Source organism: Saccostrea echinata, unplaced genomic scaffold (assembly GCF_033153115.1).
Source record: "Saccostrea echinata isolate AGI-Se365-2 ecotype Australia unplaced genomic scaffold, CSIRO_AGI_Sech_v1 ptg000029l, whole genome shotgun sequence".
NCBI classification, from domain to species: Eukaryota; Metazoa; Mollusca; class Bivalvia; order Ostreida; family Ostreidae; genus Saccostrea; species Saccostrea echinata.
Genome location: NW_026889778.1, coordinates 5448337 through 5470496, shown reverse-complemented (window position 1 = coordinate 5470496; position 22160 = coordinate 5448337). Strand labels below are relative to the sequence as shown.

At 30.8% G+C, this 22160-nt stretch overlaps 1 protein-coding gene and 1 long non-coding RNA gene across 2 annotated transcripts; one reads left to right on the top strand and one right to left on the bottom strand.

Moving 5' to 3' along the window:
* Positions 1 to 592: 592 nt before the first annotated feature.
* On the bottom strand, positions 593 to 3656 carry LOC133194386 (uncharacterized). Its single transcript, XR_009722070.1, has 3 exons — positions 3569 to 3656; positions 1228 to 1350; positions 593 to 979 (listed from the first exon to the last, which is right to left on the bottom strand). It is a non-coding gene; the product is annotated as an uncharacterized LOC133194386 (long non-coding RNA).
* Positions 3657 to 9156: 5500 nt separating this feature from the next.
* Positions 9157 to 15678, top strand: LOC133194477 (uncharacterized). The gene is made up of 4 exons (XM_061330428.1): positions 9157 to 9441; positions 11297 to 11327; positions 11739 to 11945; positions 15533 to 15678. Exons 1-4 carry the CDS (start codon positions 9157 to 9159, stop codon positions 15676 to 15678), a joined length of 669 nt encoding a protein of 222 aa, XP_061186412.1.
* Positions 15679 to 22160: the final 6482 nt, after the last annotated feature.

Sequence of the window (22160 nt, the reverse complement as noted above, 5' to 3'; positions counted from 1 at the left end):
ACAAGAGCATGCAAACAGGAACATTGTATTAAATTAAGTCAACCTTAGGTAGCTGCAGAAACGTGTATGTAGCTTACTAATACATTTTTTGGGGGGGAATTTGTCTACAGTTATCTGTGAAATCATTTTTAAATTATGGGGTCAGGTCCTTGGGAAGCAATGTAAGTGTGTGTGTGTTTGGGGGGGGGGACCAAACATTTTCAGTTTAAGCTTGACAAGCCAAAAAAAAAAGAGGTCATCATACGTGTTTATATTAATAATATTAATTAGTCAAACTTTGTTGTCAAACCTCGTTATCCTACTATGGGACTGATAAAAACTTCCGAGATATCCAAGTATTCAAGATATCAAGAGTAAAATACTTCAAGAATATCAAAGTACCCTTAGTAGTTGGGACTTCCAAATCACTTTGACATATCCATGGATATTTGAGATATATCAGTGTTCAAGACACCAAGTATCATAATTTACAACTTCAGCTTTGCAAATCAAATTCATACTGTGAAAATTGTTATAAAACTTGAATAAAAAGCTGTAAAAATATCAAATCTCAAATTACTTAAATCTTAAATTAGTGAAATAACAGGGTAAAACCACTCAACATAACTATGTTAATTGTAATTTTGTTTGAACTGTTTTCAGCATTTTAAGTTAATTTGAAAAATATTCCAAGAGGTAAATGAATTGTCTATCCTATATTTATTAAGATTATCTTATAGATATTCATGAGACTGAAGAAGAAATGCTTAGTGCTGCTGGTATCCATGGTTTGAATGTCAATTGGTACAAAAGAAGTCATGACTCGTATTGGACGTAATAAACATGAAGCCGAGGAGAGAAACAACATCTACGAATGGATTAGAAAGTGAGTATTTTTCTTTCCATTATATCACTAACACTTCAATTTGTGTCTGGCTCATCAAGTGATCACTACTGGGCAAACTACCTGGTAATCTTTGGTTTAGACTAGTCTTTGGGCCTGAAAAAGATGACAATAATACACATATTAACATACCAAATGTCATGAAGATTCTCTGTAAAGTGAAATTAAAGAATAATGAAAATTCAGATGATTTCATTTGTATAAGTATCATGATATCATGAATTCTTTCTGTACATATGAAAAATACATGATGATTTTTTAATTTCAGATACAGGGGCCAAGTATACACTTCAGACAAAAAAAGACATTTTCTTTTATATTCATATACATGTTTATATACTTACTGCCCAGACCATCCAGAAGAACACTTTATTCTGAAAATTTGAGTGGATTGTCCTCTACATGCATGTGAGCCTTCTAATCTTGATGTCTGCTCATCACAACAATGTATTCCAATTAATTAATACCTTCAAAATATTTTTTTATAGTTAATAAAGTCATAACAATGTAAATGTTGCTTCTTTATTACAATTCATTAATCAATAATTAGTCCTTCAAATAGTCTTGAATAACATGAATAAACTGGAAAAGGGACACAAACCAGATCAGTGATGTGCCCATTTACAATTTAAATGATCTCTGCTTTTTGACCTTTATTATGTTAGTGTTTTGACCTTGACGTTTTATTTATTGTGCTAGAATACTGTTCATACTTAAGAACCCTCTATACATTGCACACTAAAGAGTTTCAATTCCATGGTATTTTTTGCAGTTAAAGTGATCTGCCCTTAAATCTAATATGAAATAAATTGAAATCTAAATTTGTTATTCAATTTGTAATCAATTAAAAAATTCTAAACATTTCATTTGGGCTAGTTGAATTAATTGAACGCCTTATTTGCATGAATTTTTGCCATTCAAGTAAGCAACGGTGTTTTCAGTTCACCAACAATTCATTGTCTTTGAATATTTTTCCTGGGGATAAATGGCAGGTACCCTATGTTGAAAATTAAATACTATTATAATTAGATAAACTCCATACATGTATTTATATCTTAATATGATATAATTTTCTCAGAGCCTTAAAAACATTTTTCATTGGTGTATAGAGGGTCCTTAAATTACATGATCAGATGTATTAATTTTGGTTATTATGGATTTTTTGCTTGATTTTCTTTTTGTGGTGTTTGAACAAAATGGGTCTACTATGGGGGATGTAAATAATAAAACTAATAACTTTAAAGAAACATCTACATGTAAAAGAAATTATGAAAGATGATTTTTTTTTAAAAGATACTTAGTGTTTTAGTAAATAGAAGTCTCAAGGGTTGTATGTCAGGTAAACTTAGAACATATTTCGACAATAAAAAATGTCTTGAAATAAAAAAAACTTTTTTTTGAAAAGTTTAAAACTAGAAAATTATTATACAGTAAATTGAACATAATCACAGAATCGAAAGTGAATTATATATAAAACTGTAAACACGGAAAGACAAAAAAATCACATGAGAGAATTTGTATAATGTGAGACATGAATTGTGTTAAAGATTCATTCACCAACTGATTGTCCTTTATTTAAAAGTTACAGAATATTTTCAGGATATTAGACATTAATAATAATAACAATGTTTATCAAATAGTGGAAAAAAATTCTTTGGATTATGTCAAATAAAGATAGATAAATAAATGCATTGTTTATTTAGGTGGGAAATTTTTTTTACTCAACATTTTTAAAATGAGAAACACTGCATTAAGTGCATTTAATGTGTAACCTTAAGCACCCCCTCCCCCAACAAAATATTAAAAAATGTAGAACAGTAGCTGTAAATCAGATACCGGTAATGTGAATCTCTGATATATGTAATTAATGCTACAAATTTAGCATTAGTATGTCTGTAATGCAATATAATGCAAATAATCGTTATATGGTATTTACCATATGCACTTGTGCCTAGAAGTGAAATATAACATCTTTTGATTTTCATGCAATTTTATCAATGCAAGTATTTTAGTGGATAAATTATGTTGATTTTTAATCTTGGGCAAAATATGCAGTAGATAAGTTAACTCTTAAAATATAGTAAAATCTGGACTGCATCGATCAACATGTAGCATTTATTTATATATTTTATACCTACAACCTAGCAATATCCCATAGCACTGTTCGATAAAACACAGAATACCCTTAATTATAACTCGATCTGTCCTGTAAAATTAAAACTAAAAAGTTCACAAAAAAATCTTGAGTGTCAAAAATATTTGTTATATATAAAAAAAACTGTAAAGTGATTCGTCAAGGTGCTGACACTTCACAAAAATGTAAAATTTTGCTTTTTATGGATCAGCCAAATGCATGAAGTGTTCAAAGTGAAAGTAGATCGACCTATACATGATCATGCATTTAAATGAATAAATAAAAAACTACTAGCTTGTAATTAAAAAAAAGGCATTGTCATTATAATTAAAAGGTGTATTTCTACGCTTTCTTTTTTTTCTTCTTCTTATAGTTTTATGATTTGAAATAAGTTGATAAAAATGTCAGTTTTCGTTTTTGTTTTTTTTTCTTTGACATGTAACATGTTATGGGGCACTTTAAGCGAACATTCTGACTTATTCTTTGCATTTGAAACAGTTCTTTCTTGGGTGTATATATGGTATAAAATAAAGAAAAGGACGACAACTTACCATCTTGCTACATTTTCAACAAGTGAAGCTGTAAATAACACATTCTTGCACCGGAGTCCAGACCATGTCGACATCCGTTTCTAGAGGAAATGCGTGACCTCAATATCCACAACTTGTACTGCATTGAATTCGGATTATTTTCTCTCATTTTATGAGAAAACTCGTCAAAATATATTTGAATGCAAAAACATACTTATATTATTTACCAAATCACACTGAATTACTTTCGTTGGATTTTTAGGATTTTTTGTAATTTTAATTTGGAAAGAACGACTACTCCCTCAATAAACTGGTTTCCTGCCCCGTAATCTCGACGCTAATGGACGAGTTTACCATGTTAAATCCCCGTAGACTTTGAATTTGCCGCTGTGTCAATACACTGGTTGAACTCGAGGGTTCGGATAAATGGAGGAAGTTTGGAAAAAAAATGATCTATAGATCGAACCTAATTTGAAGACCAAGGTATTTATACATTTTGAGATATGAGGCGAAAAGTGAGGTCCTTGGTACCGTGGGACAGACTATAGAAGACTGGATCATAAAATACATTTTTTTTGAAAACTACTTTATACAGTGAATATTATATAGAATGAATTTGTTTACATCATGGATTTGGCGAAACTACAATAATTGATAGTCAAATTTAAAAAAACATACAAAAATAGCCTTATACGTTACCTTATCACATAACCTTATTAAGGAAAATGAAAGAAAAATCACAAGGTGTTAGAAATATATGAATTTTCTGTTAAATTGATCACATATATTAACTTTCATGAGTATTCAATGATGAATGGAGAATAAAAGGACCACAAGAATCACCCGATTCACTCTAGTCCCGATATTTTACCTCCAAAGATTGTTTTCCCTCTTTTGTTCACATAGAAAATATGACCCAATATTGTTGCCCCACCATAGTCTAAAGGGGTCATAACATTCCAAACTTGAATGAACATATCATGGGAATACTTCGACATAAATATGACTGACTTGGCTTTGTTCTTATAACAGAAGACTTCCCTCCCACCCAATTTATAATGTTTTGTGTAAATTGTCTTTCACAATTTAAGGCAAAACCTAACCTAAGGGTAAATAAAATGATAAAAACTCACACAGCCTGCGAATAGTTACATATTACTGCATAAAACTTTTTTTCCACCATTGTGATATAATTTGAACAAATTGGAATCTACACTACTAGTATATCAGAAAATATATATATATTATAAGTTTCGTCTTTTCGGGCAAGTGGTTCTTCATCAAAAGATCTGAAAAGAAACACCCCCATATTACCATATCTCGTTACAAATTACTGTATAAAATGAAAATTGAATGTATTGCTCTGTATTTCATAGGATAAGAAGTTTTATTTTGTATTTGTGTGTGGATATAATATCAGAAAGATAAGTTTTTCATTCAAATTATTGTTATAATTTCGTATGCAGAAAAATCTTATAGTTTCAAATGAATTAGGCTCTTTTGCTTTTTAAATCTACATCATTGGACATTCAGGACTTGTATTTAATTTGGATGTATTTAAAAAAAAAATACATGCATTTTAAGTCTTTTAAAATAAAGCCTTCTTTTAAAAAGTTAGTGTATTTTTCTGATAGTTATTTAGAAATTTTTAAAGAAATAAAACAAGCATAGTAGATGAATTATAATCATTTCTTCAGTACTTTTATCTCGTGTTTTATTATGTTTCATGTGAGTGGACAAAATGCTATGGACAGAAGGAAGTAATTCCTTCAACATATGTTTTTCTAACTGATAAAGAACAAATAATCTGTATGTGGATGGTATTTTTTGCACACATTCCATGCTTCGCAAAGCCAGTAATTAAACAAAAATCCAAAATCTACAAACTATAAGATGATGTACGGTATATCTAGAAATACCATTTGATTTCAAGGGTAGACAAGATTAAATGAAATTGGATAAAAAAATAATTCATCATGGAAGGAATGATATGCCATTTTTTCAAATTACAAGTAGTTTTCTCGTAGTTTTGCAATCTAAATTATGGAAAATGATCAAAAAGAAAATAGCAAAAAGTAAAAGAAACATAAAAGCGAATATTCTATGACGGATTTATACTAGATGGTATTAATAAGAAAAAACTAAAAACATTTATATAAGCATTTTCAATCTTTACTAATGGTAGAAAAAATATATGTATCCTTCAAATGCATAATAGAAAATAATCATTGATGTTAAAGAGCTTAAAAAAAAACTCACAAAAGTAGATGCAAATTCTGATAATGGATATTTATGTTCATAAAAATCATAAAAAGAAACCTTTTTTTTGTACTTCTGAAAAATTGGATCATTTTGTATTATTAAATTTAATCGTCCTTGAGAGCAAACAAAGTAAAAAAGCAAACTCGAGCTAAAACGATTCTCATTCAACCATTCATACTCTTATAATGGTTTTACAGCTGCAATATCTCAAAGAATGGTGCCATAAATCATAATGCTGATTGAAGGTAAAGTTGATAAAAACTCAGTCAAGTGGTTTATAAGCTTTCCACCGTGATTGTGATATATATATATATATATATATATATATATATATATATATATATATATATATATATATATATATATATATATATATATATATATATATATATATATATATATATATATATATATATATATATATATATATATATATATATATATATATATATATATATATTACTTACTATATATATATATAGTAAGTAATATATATATATATATATATATATATATATATATATATATATATATATATATATATATATATATATATATATATATATATATATATATATATTACTTACTTATGTAGCAATTGCCTTTATCACCTGCATATTGGGTTTATGTCTCTCAGTTGATTCGATGCTCAAGAGCATGCTCTACGTATGAACAATTTCTAAAAGGAGGCAAGCTATTGACAAACAAGTTGATGAAACAAGGATATCGGCAGTCTCGTCTGATGTCATCTTTTTGCAAGTTTTACGGTCGATACAATGACCTTGTCAGCACATACAGCCTATCATTGAGACAAATACTGACTGACGTTCTTCATACTGATTGTTAGGCCATTATTTGTACACTGGACTGTCTACACATTTTTCCGTTTTTTCCCCGATCATGACAAGGAGCGCACGGCGGGTGTGACCTGTCGGCAGGGATGCTCATGGCACCTGATCCCACCTCTAAATTTTGAGGTCCGTGTTTGCTCTGCTCCAAATTTAATCCGTTTCATTGGACTTTCGAGATTGAATACTTTTCGTTATCTTCATATTTTATCTCAGCCAGTCAGAAAGCTAGTGATTATTTAATCTTATACATGTAATAAATCAATATATTTGCTAAATTTACCAATACCACCTTAAATACTATAATCTATAACTTCATCGGTGAAAGGGGAACTATTCAAATTATTCTCCACGTCCGCTTCGGTTAAAAGTACTATATTATGATTTTTTTCTACATGTTGCTGTGTCCTCATGTATTATGCTAATCGTACTTTTGTTATGCTCCCCAGTGGGACCATGTTTGGAAAATATATTTCTATTTTTATTCTGTGTGCCATGCTTGTAAGTATATAAAGTATATTAATACATATGTAATGCAATCAAAAGGAAATTCGTATCCGTCAAAAACTTTCTATTTCAGTGCAGTGAACTCAAGTTTTAAGCGTAACTCTGAGCCATATGCAGCAACACACCAACTCAATAATTCTCAGTTGTTGCAGATCATAGTGGATATGTGGCAATCGTGTCTAGTGCAATACTGTCAACCGATCTTCTTATTATCGTAAAGAAATAGAACGTATTGAACAATACATTACTTAAATTTAAATTGAAATAAATAGCAATAACGTTTTCATTCAAAGAAATATTTTGTTCTTCATTATATGATTCCTGCTCTGGCTATAAATAAATAAATAAATAAATAAATAAATATATATATATATATATATATATATATATATATATATATATATATATATATATATATATATATATATATATATATATATATATATATATATATATATGTCCTTATGATTATCAATTGGAGCATACCGGTATAATATTCTTGAAACTATGTGCTCAATGTTTTACTGAATATATTCCACAATTTATTAAAACTTGTGATTGGAAGTTTCGGGTTCGATTCTCGTTCCCAACGCCGCATCAAGCCTAAGACGTTAACATATAGGGAGTAGTTGTTTCTTTGCCAAGCGCCCGGCATTAAAGTGAAAGTCACGGGTTTTTCAAATGAGACCTTAAAACCAGTGGTCCAAATTCACGGTAGGCGCTGGCACGATCAAGAATCCTCACTACTCAATGGCCTTGAGTGCCTAGCGCCTGAGAAACTTTATAGTTCTAAATGTGTAGCCCTTCACGGTACACTTTGGCCTGTTTATATGAGTGAAAATTCTCGAATGTGACGTAAAACAACATACAATCAATGTATCAATCTTGTATATACAAAGTATTTAGGCTGACAACATTCATAAAATATTGTACATTTTTATGATTTTTATTTATTTATTAATCACGGTCTATTTCAAAATTAATAAAATACTAGTATTATCGCACAAACTTTGCAGTGTCACTAATGCAAACGTTGAAAGTATGGACCGTGCGTCTTGTATATACAAATTAAAATAATATGCTAATAACATTCGTGATTAATTGTGCATTGCTCCGATTTTTGTATATATACTCGTGGTTTATATTTCAATTCTATTGAACAAACTTGGCACAGACATCAATGTAAAAGATATTCTTACTGAATAGAATATCACAAATGCATAAATTATCTTTTTATGCAGGGTATGCTCAGAAATCCTATTTTATTTCCAAAGTCGACCAGATGAGAATGATAAAAAAAAAAAACAACAAACAAAAACAAAAAAACAAAGAAGCAAATTTAATAAGGAAAAAGTATGTCTTCCTTTCCAGATGTATCTTTTTTTGTTGTTTTGGAAACTAATTATTTTAAGATTTAAAAAAGTAAGAAATAAGATATTGAAAAATTCTATTATAAAACAGATGAGTTTCATGTATTGCACTAGGTCGTAGATATCAAATGAGCACATAAATCATTGTTTGTAGCATTTTTAATTTGTCATCTTCAGTAAAAAAATCTTTTCTAATTCAAATTAATCATTATAGTCCGAAAGTTAATAAATATTTGATCTTACAAAATAAGCTATAGATTTTGATAACGAATACTTATATTGATTTAGATTTTCAAAGGGGGTTTTCAAAGGGGGTTACCGCCGATATATGGCTGAAATATTGCCGACTCGGCGTTAAACAATATCAATCAATCAAAGGGGGTTATATAATGACAATAAAAATGATCTTTTCTGCCTGCTCTTCTTAGAGTTCGGTTTTCTATGTCCTTAGAAGCAAAACGAAGTAACTGTTTACAATAAGGAATAAAACAGGTTTAGAGATTGGTCTTCAGAAGTTCTAAAGAAGCTTAAGCAAGTCTTCTTTCAGCCATTTAAATTTTGAAAGAAGAACATGTCCTCTTTAATGATGAGTTACAGATGGATGTGTCTTTCTGTAGCAGCTATGGCTTATTACTCTAATGCCCAAATAGTCCAAAAACATTTGATTGATGAATTTCTAGGATCTTTGTCCAGTCAGCTGGAGATTTTGTTTACTACTCAAGGAGAAAGCTTTATTACAGCCGCAACAAAGTGTACTTACAGATGTAAGGACATTCGTCAATGTATCGGGTTCGAGATCTGTAAAATTAGGGAGGATCTTTACCAATGCAGAGCATGCTGTGCCTGGAAGAAACTCGGACAAGAAAGGACTAACAATAATTTGAACACATGCAGGTATCTCAGAATGGTGCGTGTTTATATTGACAGGTTGTTTGAAGTATTTAAACTCAAACTAAAAAAGATAGAATATGATATTAGTTTATGGCAACTGCTTCTAAAAATGAAGACGTTAGTTCAATTCAGATATTTGAAGGTTTTCTTTCCTCTTAAATTTGTAAGATTAGATGTTAAAATTCCGCCATATGTATTTTTGGATTGCTCTGATATTAGAAATTATGGTATTTTGAATACACTAAAGTAAAAAAAAAATCACTTCTCTCCACTGTTAAAAATTGCCCATTTCCAATTTTTGGAAAATTATGATGGTTAAATTAATACAATTTAAATATTAATACTTTAATTGAAGACTGAGGTTTGAGATTTATAATTTCTCCTGTATAGCTGAGTAATTATTATACCGGTACTTGTTATTGTGAAGATAACAAACGGTATTCAAGCTCAAGGTCCATTAAAACAATACAAATCGGAAGCAGAGCAAACCCGACCCTCAAAAAACGTAAGAGTTGGGATCAGGTGCCATGGAGGAGTGAGCATCCCCTGCCGACCGGTCACACCTGCCGTGTGTTCCTTGTCATAATCGGGAAATATCCCTAACAATTCAATGTGTAAATAATGGCCTAATAATAATTATTGAAAGAGTCAGTCAGCATATAACTTAATGATAGATTGAATTTGCTGACGAGGTCTTTGTAACGACCAGAGAACTTACGTTATTATGACTTTAATCGAACTGTTGATAATTTTGTTTCATCAACTTGTTTGTCAATGACTTACCTCGTGTTAGAAAGTGTTCATACGTAGAGCATGTGCTTGCATATCGAATCAACTGAGAAATATATACCCCATATGCAGGTGATGAAGGTATATTGCTGCATAAATAACGGAAATTGACGATTGAAAAGTTAAAGTAATCACGTTTATCATAAAGCTTTGTTGTTAGACAAATCTTGTCTAGGATCGTTGTGTAATGGCTGTGCTTTAATAGAAATTAAGTTGCAGAAAGGACTATACCCTCAAATAAGTATGTAGGTTAAAGGTCATAAGTATTTCGAACTCAAGTAATATCATAACAAGTCTAAGGAACTTTCCTTGTACTATCTCTCAGACAGACAGTGAATACCACTGACTCCAATGAAAGTTAAGTGCAACACTTAAAAAAATCTTTTACTTGCTTATCCCAATCATCTTGTCGCCCGCGTGGTGCAGTGGTTAGAGTGTCTGCTCTAGAGTCGCGGAGTAAGGAGTTGATCCTTACATCGCGGGTTCGAATCCCACTGCGGGACGTGGAGACCGGTCCTTCGGATGAGACCGTATAAACCGAGGTCCCGTGTCGCAGTAGGTGCTGGCACGAAAAAGATCCCTGAGTGCCGAGTATAGGTCAAAATTTATAGCCCTCCACCGGCAAGTGGTGGCGTCTCCATATGAGTGAAAAATTCTCGAGAGGGACGTAAAACAACAAACAATCAATCAATCAATCCCAATCATCTTATATCTTAACTTTGCACATAACATAATACACCCTTAACATAACTTTCAGATCGTTGGACGACCTAGTCTACAAAGTTTACAATGATATATCAGAGTAATGAAATGTCAACTGCAGATAACATATATGTAGATTCAGAATGATTTTAAGAAAGTAATTTTGTAACTTTCAATCAAATTTTACTCTATTTTAATAGAAGAATAAATTGTCTATGATGTCAAAAATTCTGGTCTTTTTTTATCTTAGGATATGTTTATATAAAGTCTTGAAAAGTCTTTACTGTTTGATGTTGTTGTTTTGAAAAGTTTGATGATTTCAAACTTTTTTTAAAATCATAACTAATTCTGATCACTTTATTTTAATACCTCTTATTTAGGTAGAGAAGGAAAATATTGATAAAATTAATGGTAAGTTCTTGTGTTGTAAGTTTCTTTACAATTCTTTTTATTCATAAATTTTGATATTATTAACTATTATAAAAAGGAGAGAAGGAGACTTTTCTGAATAATTCAATGTGTTCTTATTTATCTTTTATTTTTGTCTTCTTTTCCATGATAACAGAAATCTGTTCTTGTTGTTACAAAATAAAAATATCCAATGACTTCCAGAGAAATAACAACAAATTGACATTTGAAAAAAAGAAGTTTTAATTTTTATTAAAATTATTCTGTTCTACGGAAATTACGATGAAATTATTGTCCTGTGCATCAGAGAAAAATGAAGAACATACTCATGTACTCGAAAAACGAAGAACAGGTCTCTCTAAAGAACATATTTCTATCAAATGAGGGCACGAAATTCACATCTTTCTTTTGCAGTTGCAGTAAATAAGCCAGCAAGTATCATATCGTTGTATGACCCCAGATATCATCACGCATCAAACGCTGTGGACAACGTCACTGTTTGTGAGAACGGACTGTCTACTGCTCACACAAAAAAAGAAATCAATCCGTGGATCAAGATAGACTTGCAGAACACCTTTGATGTTGTTGAAGTTCTAGTCTACAACAGGCAAGATTCATTTGGTAAGTGAATGAAAGTAAAATACTTTTATTTTAAGGATACATTCTAAAAACAGAAGTAATGAATCCATTGATTGTATGTATTTTGGACTTTTTTCGGTTGTAAATGGTGATGCATACATACAATTTAAATATTAAGAAATTGTTGACTTTATATTATGTTCATATTTTATCTTTATTGCCTAAACCCCTATATATAATTGAGATTATAGATTGACGTGTATTCAGATTATATATATTACATTTAATCGATATACCCATAAGCTGGTACAAATTTATCTGCATAAGATCCAATCATCTACCAAAAATAATTGATTTCTCTTAAATGGACATTTTCCAAATTAGGCCTTAGCATAAATCTAATAGTAATCTTGTACCTCTAGCAGAAAGATGTTTTCACAATAGTACAGCAAACAATCAATAAGTTTTTTCACATATGAAATGAAATCCATGCTTTTACCAGGAATAAAACTGCATGATTTACTCATTAGTCTATAAATCTAATACTTATCTTGCACCTCTATTAGAAAGACATTTTAACAATTATACACTAACAAAATATAGTTCTTTTAATATAAAATTAAATCCATGCTTTTGTACAAGGGAATAGGCTGCATGATTTACTCATTACTGTGGATGAGAACTACTGTTGTTCCTTCGAAGGCCCTGCTCTTACTGGAGATCTTATACTTTTTCTCTGTTCTTCCGGAAGTAGAGGGAGGATCGTCACACTTATGATCCAGAGCAAAGAGGGGAAAGAAGAAACTTTAAATCTGTGTGAAGTGCAAATATTTGTGCGTTTATAAAAAAAAAAGAAGTAATCTCAAATTGTAAGGATAACACAAGAACTTTTATATTATCTAAGAAAATGTAGACACAATTTTTAAAAGTTGCAGTAGAAAATTAAATTGTAAGTTTCATTCACTTCAAATTTCTTTTGTTGTTTTATCCATTATTTTAAATCCATCAATATATGTAAAAAAAAAAAAAATAAATCTTACATTAAAAGTATAAAAGCTGCCTGTCCTTGAAATAAAGTGGGCGTTTAAGGTCATTTTAAATTTCAATCAAAAACCGAGGCACTTTACAATTGCATACACGTATCCACTCTAAAGAAAAAATCGAAAGGAAACACAAGTGATTTAAAAGGACAATGCCATCCATTGAAAAAAGAGTCAAATATGTATCCAATATATGCTATATAAACGAAATATTGAATAGTGCTTTTGTTCAGAAACATGGAAAAACAAGAAAAAGCTGAGTTTTCAAATAAACTTATAAATTATAAAGCTAAAAATTAATAAAGTATACGACAAAAAATATCCCCTTATGTAATGACCGGAGGATGTTTAAGCATCATCTCTTGATCCCCCCGCCAAGAGCCTCTGTATTTATGAGGTAAACGGAATATAATCCGTAGTCAAATAAGTATTTAAAAAACACAAACAACGCCGGACAACAATACGACCCAATAACGCCGGACAACAATACGACCCAATAACGCCGGACAACAATACGACCCAATCATACGTTGAACTGCAAACAAGGTCATTATATCAACCATAGAATTGTAAAATGCTGACTCTTAATTGCTGAGAGCTCTCTAAAATCAACCTATGTCTGTAGCCTGTTTCTGCAGGTGATGTTGGTATACTGGTGCATAAATTCGGGAATTGACGATGGAATGGAAAAACTTAAGTCGTTATGTTTGGCTATAGTCAGTAAAACATTCAAATAGGAAACAGATATGGTCCATCCTGTGGTCTCTTTTATTTTGAATTCACAGGAATATATAGTGTAAACATGTCAATGAATATAACTGAGAAAGAAATCTGAAAACTTGGGATGCGTGAATGCACATATTTGAACAATAGCATAAGTCATAATATGATATTTTCTTTTTTCTTTTAAACAACTTTATTTTGTATTCATGAAATATGAAGATAACGAGCTCAAAAGTCAATTGAAACTATACAAATCGGGAGCAGAGAAAACACAGATCTCTAAAAAAAAAAAAAAGACGCCAAAGGTGGAATCAGGTGCCATGGAGAAGTAAAAATCCCCTGTCAACTGGTCACACCCGCTGTATTCTCATTGTCATGATCGGACAAAAGAAAATATCGTAGAAAATATAGTGTTTATATAATGACGAACAATTAGTTTGAAAAACGCCAGTCAGCATTCGACTAATTGATAGATTGTATTGTAACAAGGTCATTAAATCGACCACAGAACTTTTGAAATGATGACTTTAAAGAAGACTGTTGATATCCTTGTATCCTCAACTTGTTTGTAAATTTTATACGGTACCAGTTTTGATGGACCAAATGCCCATTTCGATAAATTCTGTCTCTTCAGTGATGCTCCTGCCAAAACATTGGAAATCCGAATTTTGTCAATAGCTTGCCTCATTTTAGAAATTTTTCGTACATGGAGCATGCTCTCGCATATCGAATCAACTAAGAGACTTAAACCCCGTATGCATTGGTAAGGGTATATTGCTACATAAGTAAGGGAAGAGGACGATAGAAAAGTTGAAGTCATCACGTTTATCATAAAGACTTGTTTTAAGTTACTATTGACGTCTTTTTCTGATAAAATAACCAAATATGAAACAGATCTGTCAGACTCTGTGGTATTAAGTCGAAATGAATGGAAGTAACTATTGTTAATTGATATTACGTCGTCGACATATCTAAATACAAATATATTCACTATTTATGGTCTTGTCAAATGCTATACAATTGTTTTCATGCCAAGTAACAAATTAACTTTGTTGTTTTAAATTTCTCTTTTGCTCTCTTACATTCTTCTTTCCTTCCTTTTTGTAAATTTGCTCCGATGCCACGGCTCTCTAGAAATTTCCATCAAAACTAAAATTGGGGACTGACGAAATGAATATTCACATTCATATTTTGTTCATTAATCGTATTTGTTACTTATTTTTTCCATATGGCTTAAATCAAGAATAATGAACAGTTTATCAAGTATGAAACTATTTTTTAAGTTGTCAGTTTCTTTAAGAAATACCAGCAACTTGGGATCCATTAAACCTTATTTATCTATCTATCTATCTATCTATCTATCTATCTATCTATCTATCTATCTATCTATCATCTGATGTTTCGAATTTATGGCTAAGTATGGCAATACCAATTTTCTTGACCTCATTGATTCAATCAAGGAAATGTTTAAACAAATTGATTTTATCAACTTTTTTCCCAATATCATTAATGTCCTTGAATTGAATTTCCTGTCAATTTGTTTAACATGACATGTTTAATTAATTTATGTTACATTCTTACTACTTAAACTACTACTTTAAGTAGACTACTGATTCATTCTTTTCAAGAAATAATTTTGTGTTTGTGTGTTTTGTAGTTGTTGTCAATAAACCAGCAAAAATAGCTATCCAATACGCGTCAAACGCTTTGAATAAAGTAACATTTTGGAAAAGCAGTCTATCCACTGCATACTCAAACAAGGAATTCAGTTCATGGAAAAGGCAGACTTCCAAATCATAGTGGATGCTATTTAAGTTCTAGTTTTACAATAAGGAAGACTCTCATTATTATGATAATTTTTTTCAGTTCAGATATTCAATAAACCAGTTGGAGGCGCTTGGAACTTTAAAATGAATGTTGTTGGTCTTTTGTATGAAACCTTCAAAACAGGGGCGTTGTCAGCTATAGAGCCCTCGCTGCTCAATGGTTCCGAGTTCCTAGTAAAGGTCTAAATTTGAAGCTTTTCATCTCTGTAATTTATCAAGGAACTTAAACTACAAATCAATCAACCAGACATCCAATGAAAGTATTTTTATCCTTTGAAATCAGCAAAAGATTATTCATAGAATCAACAAGAATTTAAAGTTACCCAAATGTGGTTTCCACTTTTTAGCATTCTACTTTCAATTCTACTTTCAAGCAAGGAATATTCGGTACTCTAATTTTTCATTTTTTTAACGGTATTATTTTGCATCACATTTATTTTAGTATTTATCGCCTGTATCTGTAAAAACAAATCAATCTTCTAAAAAGTATTGTAGATTTTTTCTATGATTCTGTTCCAAGATTTTTTAAACAATTATGCGGAAAAAGTTTTTTTTTAAACATTAGCTCTTTTGCAAATAATATCAATTCTATGCTTTTGATAAGGACGTACACTTCATGATTTACTCATTAAGTCTAGTGTTGACGAAAATTACCATTGTTTCTTTAATGGACGTGCTTCTCCTGGAAACAGTATACCCTTTCTGTGTTCTTCTGGACGTAAAGGGAGGCATGTCCCACTCGTGATTCAGTGTGAAGAAGGAAACGATGTTTTACGTGCATGTGAATTACAAGTATTTGTCTTGTTATTAAAATCATGTAAGATTTATCTAAAGACCACAGAAATACATGATAAATCAAAAGCGAAGAAAGAAAGGCATTTTAAGAGTGTGTGAATTACAACATTTTTGTATGTTTATAAAAAAAAACCCAATGCGTAATCCATTTGAAGTTAGTCCATGTACATGCATAATAACAACTTTTTCTCTGATGGCTGTGTTATCCCTTCCATGAAATATCCAGGAGTCCGTGTATTATGCCCTCTTCATATATTCGTATTGTTTATGGATTTTTTTTTAGATCGATCACAGTTTGTTATCTTTACCTTTTACATGTATATAGTTATACCTGATGTAAAACTTAAAATTTATAATTCATAATATACAACCTTTTATTACAAAAGCTCAAATCAATTCTTTTTTCCCAAATTTGCTTAAAACACTAATTTTTTTTATGTTCCTTTGTTATTTTCATAATTAAGAAGCAAAGTCAACTGCGCTAGATGTTTTGATGGACTAGAAAAAACATAAAAGCGGCATTGAAAATGAAAGAAAACAGTCATTTATTCATCTAAATGACAAAAAACAAAATTATACATAGTTAGAGGGTCAGAAGAAACTAGAAAAAACTTCTATAGAACGCATAAAATCTTTGAAATCATATTATGCAAACTGACCCCCTAAAGTTAAACAAAGTATTGTACAATACGGTGTATTGATGAAGACAAGAATGCAAGATAAAAATGTAATAGAATGCTTTGTGACATGCCCGTTAATACAATGTGAAACGCAAATTGACGAACGCCAAAGAAAAAGGAATCTATTTTCTTGCCGAAAAAAATATGTCTATGACAACGGTATATAATATTGTTTTGGGCATTACCAACTGGCCAGTAGTCCGTCTTAATTTAAGAAACATTACCCATTAATTAATTAAATTAACAAATTGACTATTATTCTTTTCCTTTGAATGAAAGGTAAAAAGTGATTTTGAATCAAATATTGAGATTTCAAGATTATTGTGGAAGTAAAAGAATTATAACTCTAAAACATTTGTTTTATAATGATTCCAAAATTCTGAAAATCATGACCCATTAGGTGTATAATGATGTTGTTTCGATTCATATTCAAAGTCATCACAGTATATGGGGAATTAAATGTGGAAATTACGGACAAACTGTGTTGGGTCAGTGGCTTTCAACAGTCGATTAAAATCAATGAAAAGAGTAGAAAACCTGCAGATTATAGCGGTAGGCATCTTTTGTTTTTTATAATCCTTTTTATGAAAAACTGGTTTAATATATGGTGAATTAGCATTGTGGCGAAGTTTGAATTGTAATGCATCAATTAAGATGCAGATGGTGTCCCATTTTTTCTATTTAGCAAGGCATGTCTTTCGTCTTCAAACTTCACTGCGTTCTTCTACTCTTTTTCATCTCCTGATTATGAATTCTCTCAATGTATTTCATATTTTTTAAATTAAGTTTTTCATTTTTTTTTAACTATTTCAATACAACAGAATGCTACTTGATAAACAATTAAAAAAAGCATAGTTTGTTTTTTTTTCTTTTGTCACAAATTTTAAAACAATGAGATCCTGTGACACAAATAAAAAAAAAATAGGTTATTGGGGAAGTTTCGTCTGACCTTAATTTAATATTCATTTTGGTGTCTGATGCTAAAAAAATATTAACATATTGCTACCACTAACTGAGTAACATATGATGTTGAAGAAAGTCAATGCATGGTTTCTACGGCATTTATAAAGGACGCACAAACTGACAATTTTATCGTTCCACAATTTTATCGTTCCAGAAGATCAATTCAGGGAAGTCCTTTAATAAAATGTTAAAAATTCATAGGACGGAACAGGCAACGATCAGTAAATTTTAAAAGGTTTGACGAAGTGTCCTTATTAAGTTGCTTATGAAATCGATATATGTGCTTACCGAAACTGAATCGACAATTTTCAACAAAAAATAATTGTTCTCCTGGGTATCTTAAATTGCACGCGGATTTCATTTTCATTTATTTCAGTTCAATAAAAATATTAAATAGATACTGGGATAAGCAGTGACGTTTATTCGTTAGGAAAAATTTGCATTTCAGATAAAAAATCAAGGCGGTAGATGATTACAAGAAGTTTTTCTAGGCTTTTTGAGGTCGATCACTGTTTGTTATCTCTACATTTTTCATTGATATAAATTAAAGTTCTGAGAAAGCAGCAAAATCAATTAGTAACTTAACAGAGAAAATTCAAATTTATTGAAATGTAAAGATAATGAATAGTGTTCATTTTCAAAAGTCCATTTAAACAATACAAATTATAAGCAGAGCAAAGAAGGACCTCTAAAAACAGAAGTGCGATCAGGTGCCATGTGGGAGGTAAGAATTACACGTCGACCGGTCACATCAGAAATGTGCTCATTGTCATGATCGGGCAAACGAAAACATCGTAGATAATTTAGTGTTTAAACAATTTGTAAGAAGAAAATCAGTGAACATTTGATTTATCGACAGATTGTATAAGCAAGGAAGGTGAAAATTTGCCAAATGTTGACCTTAAACGAGACTGTAGATATCCTTGTATCATCAACTTATTTGTCAATGGCTTGCCTCGGTTTAAAAATTGTTGATACGTATAACATGTTCTTACGTATCGAATCAACTGGGAGACATAAACTCCATATGCAGGTGACAAGGACATATTGATACATAAGAGATGAACATGCTCCACGTACGAACAATTTCTATAACGAGGCAAGCTATTTACAAAAAAGTTCATGAAACAAAGATATCAACAGTCTCGTTTAAAGGCATCATTTTGCAAGTTTTAAGTCAAATGCTGACTTACCTTTTTCATATTAATTATAAGCCATGACAGTGGGATATTTTCCATTTTTAAATTCAATTAGAATAAGCTTTTTGATTACAAACAGAAACTAAATAAGGGATAATTATATCTCTGGTACATATATTTCAGTAGGGTAATTAATCTTTAATGGATTTATTGTATAAAAAAAGAACACTGCTCTACTTTCTTTAAAAAGAATTTTTGAAAGTTCTATTGTGAAAACAATAGCTAACACTTATTAAACTGTTTCCAACTTTGTTTGTGTTTCTTGCTGTTTGTGATAGATATTAAGATTCTTGTTACTTAATTCAAATAACACATTTTGTTCATGTTTTCACAAAATCTAACTGTTACCTTGTTAACAAAGTAATCAACTCACCAGACACCGGTTCCTTGTCGACATTATACATGATATATTGTCTGTCATTTTGAATTATGAATAATGAAGGAAAATAGTGGATGTCTCTATTAAGTTCAGAACTTAAACGTTCAGACTTTTTTTTTTAATTTTTCATAAAATTCCTTACGGATTAATTGTTTTTTAGATATATGTAAGAGATAATAAATCAATTGTAGATGTTTTAAATATTTTAAAAACACTGTTTAAGAATTTTTTTAAAAAAGTTTTATTGATTACTGAATGAATAGCATGTGATCCAGGTTATCAATTGGTCTATAAATTGTATCTACGCCCACAGGAAATGATCCTGAATAATGCCGACATTACATAAAATATTTCAAAGAAGCATGATGTAACTTTAGATATTAAACAAAGTGTTGTGAAAGGTCGATGTTTATTTGTTTGGACGTTCATACTCACCTCAAAAATATGTTATCTTTTAAATGTTTCAGTTTTATATGTGTTTGGCTATTACGTTTTTATACTCGCGTTCATGCGCAATTGTATCAAGAACTTTCTTCAAAATCCTTGTCGGGTCAATTTGACTTCTTGCTTACTGCCGAGGGCATTAGTTTAGCATCGGTAGTTATAAATTGTACATACAAATGTAATGGCGATCGGCGATGCATCGGGCTTGAGATTTGTCAAAATCAGGACAATCTCTTCGAATGTAGAGCATGTTGTGCCTGGAAGAATCTCGGACAAGGAAAGACTTTTGAGGAGGGGAACAATTGCACGTATCTCCACAAGGTATTATTATCAAGGAGTAAAACTAATTCATTAAAGGAATGGATTTAATAGCTTCATAAGTTATCTTGTATAACTTTGGTTAGGGCAGATTATGCTTTAATATCTTTAACATTTCTTCCAATCCAGGTCATTAAAGTATAACTTGGGTAGCTATTAAATTTATTTCTCATGATTTAATTTTCCATCATTAAGGACATTGGCAAGGTTCCTGGTTATTGTATAGAATTTTTCAAGAACTTTTGAGTAGGTTTAAATGTACTAAACAGGCTATATTCTTGATCGTTTAACCTACCAATCCAACATTCTTTTTTAGATTTTGTCAAATTAGTGTTTTCACAATTCTTAATGCATTTCCTATGTAAAATGTTGATAAAAGGGATCTACATAATTTTTCACCATAATATTTCTTCAAAACCCATTTATTTCATACAGTTTTTGTATTATATGCATTATTGTATCTTCATTTCCTATGACTTCTAGATATTTTATCAGAAAATGTATACATAGAAACAAGACATGGATATACCGGCATCGATCATCATTTTTGAGTTGAGTCCCTTAACAGCTAAAATTGGTCAAGAGACTGGTTGATTGTTTTTATCATGTAATTGACTGAATTGAAACACATTGTCATAAAAATACTGTCATGGATTTATTTTCAACTTTTATTCGTAGTTACTAAATTCTGATTCCTTCACACGACCTAAGAACTGTTCTCAGTCGGCATGGTCGACCTACCTTTCAGCATATGTCACATCTTTGCCCTTCCCAGCATACTGAGCATAACTATGGTAAATAACGACCTGTTGGCTCTTTGTCCCTGAATACAATGTACAACAAAGCCATTACAGCTTTTCTTTCTTGCTGTATAGATGATTCTACCCGTTGAGGGAGGTACACGTACTTATGTTTACCTCTGTAACATACGCTTTATTGGTTTTCACGCTTAGAGAATTCTACACGGGAGATCACTCTCAATCACTATTTTATAAGTGAAAAAACCCATGTATTAAACCTTTTTTCTCCGGAAAACCCTGACTTGCCAATGTCCTTAAGTGTAAAAATTGGAAATATCTCTTCAAAAATGATTTCACGCTAATGTCATACGGATTGATACTTTTTTATGTAAATCATATTGTGATGTATATACCAAAGATCATACGATATAAACTAATTTTTCTATCCAATCAATTGACGTGATCCAACTAGAATTGAATTATTGCAACTTGTTTTTGAAGTAGTTTCGTAATAGAACACTCAGTTTTAACAGGAGAATATAAAGATAATTCATTATTCTTAATTTTTTTTCTCTTTAAGATTTTTGTTTGTTTGTTTGCTTAACGTTCCTTAGAGAATTTTTAACTTATACTGAGACGCCACAACGGTGGAGGGCTGAAAATTTAGACCTGTTCTCCGCCTTTGAACAGTGAGGGATCTTTTTCGTGCCAGCACCTACTACGACACCAGATTTCGGTTTATACGGTCTCATCCAAAGGACTGGTCTCCAGGATTCGAATTTGCGACATAAGGATCAGTTCCTTTCTCCGCGACTCTAGAGCAAACGCCATGCGAGCGACCTTAAAGATTTTTTAAAAATGACTTAAACACAAATCTCGTGCAGTATATCATCAAGTAGGCTATTTAAGATCTTTGATTCATATTACTCTTGTTACGTCTTTATTTCTTTTTTACTTTCCACATATTTCAGAAAATCCTTAAATCCTTAAATATTTGATCGTTCTACAATATTTAACAACTTTTCAAAAAAATTTAAAGAAATTTTATAAAGCTATTGGAAAGGATTTCAAATGTATTATTTTCTAATATTTACTGACTAGTTTAAATCATTATGTGGCTTTTTCTTGTCACCTCTGTTTAAAATGTACA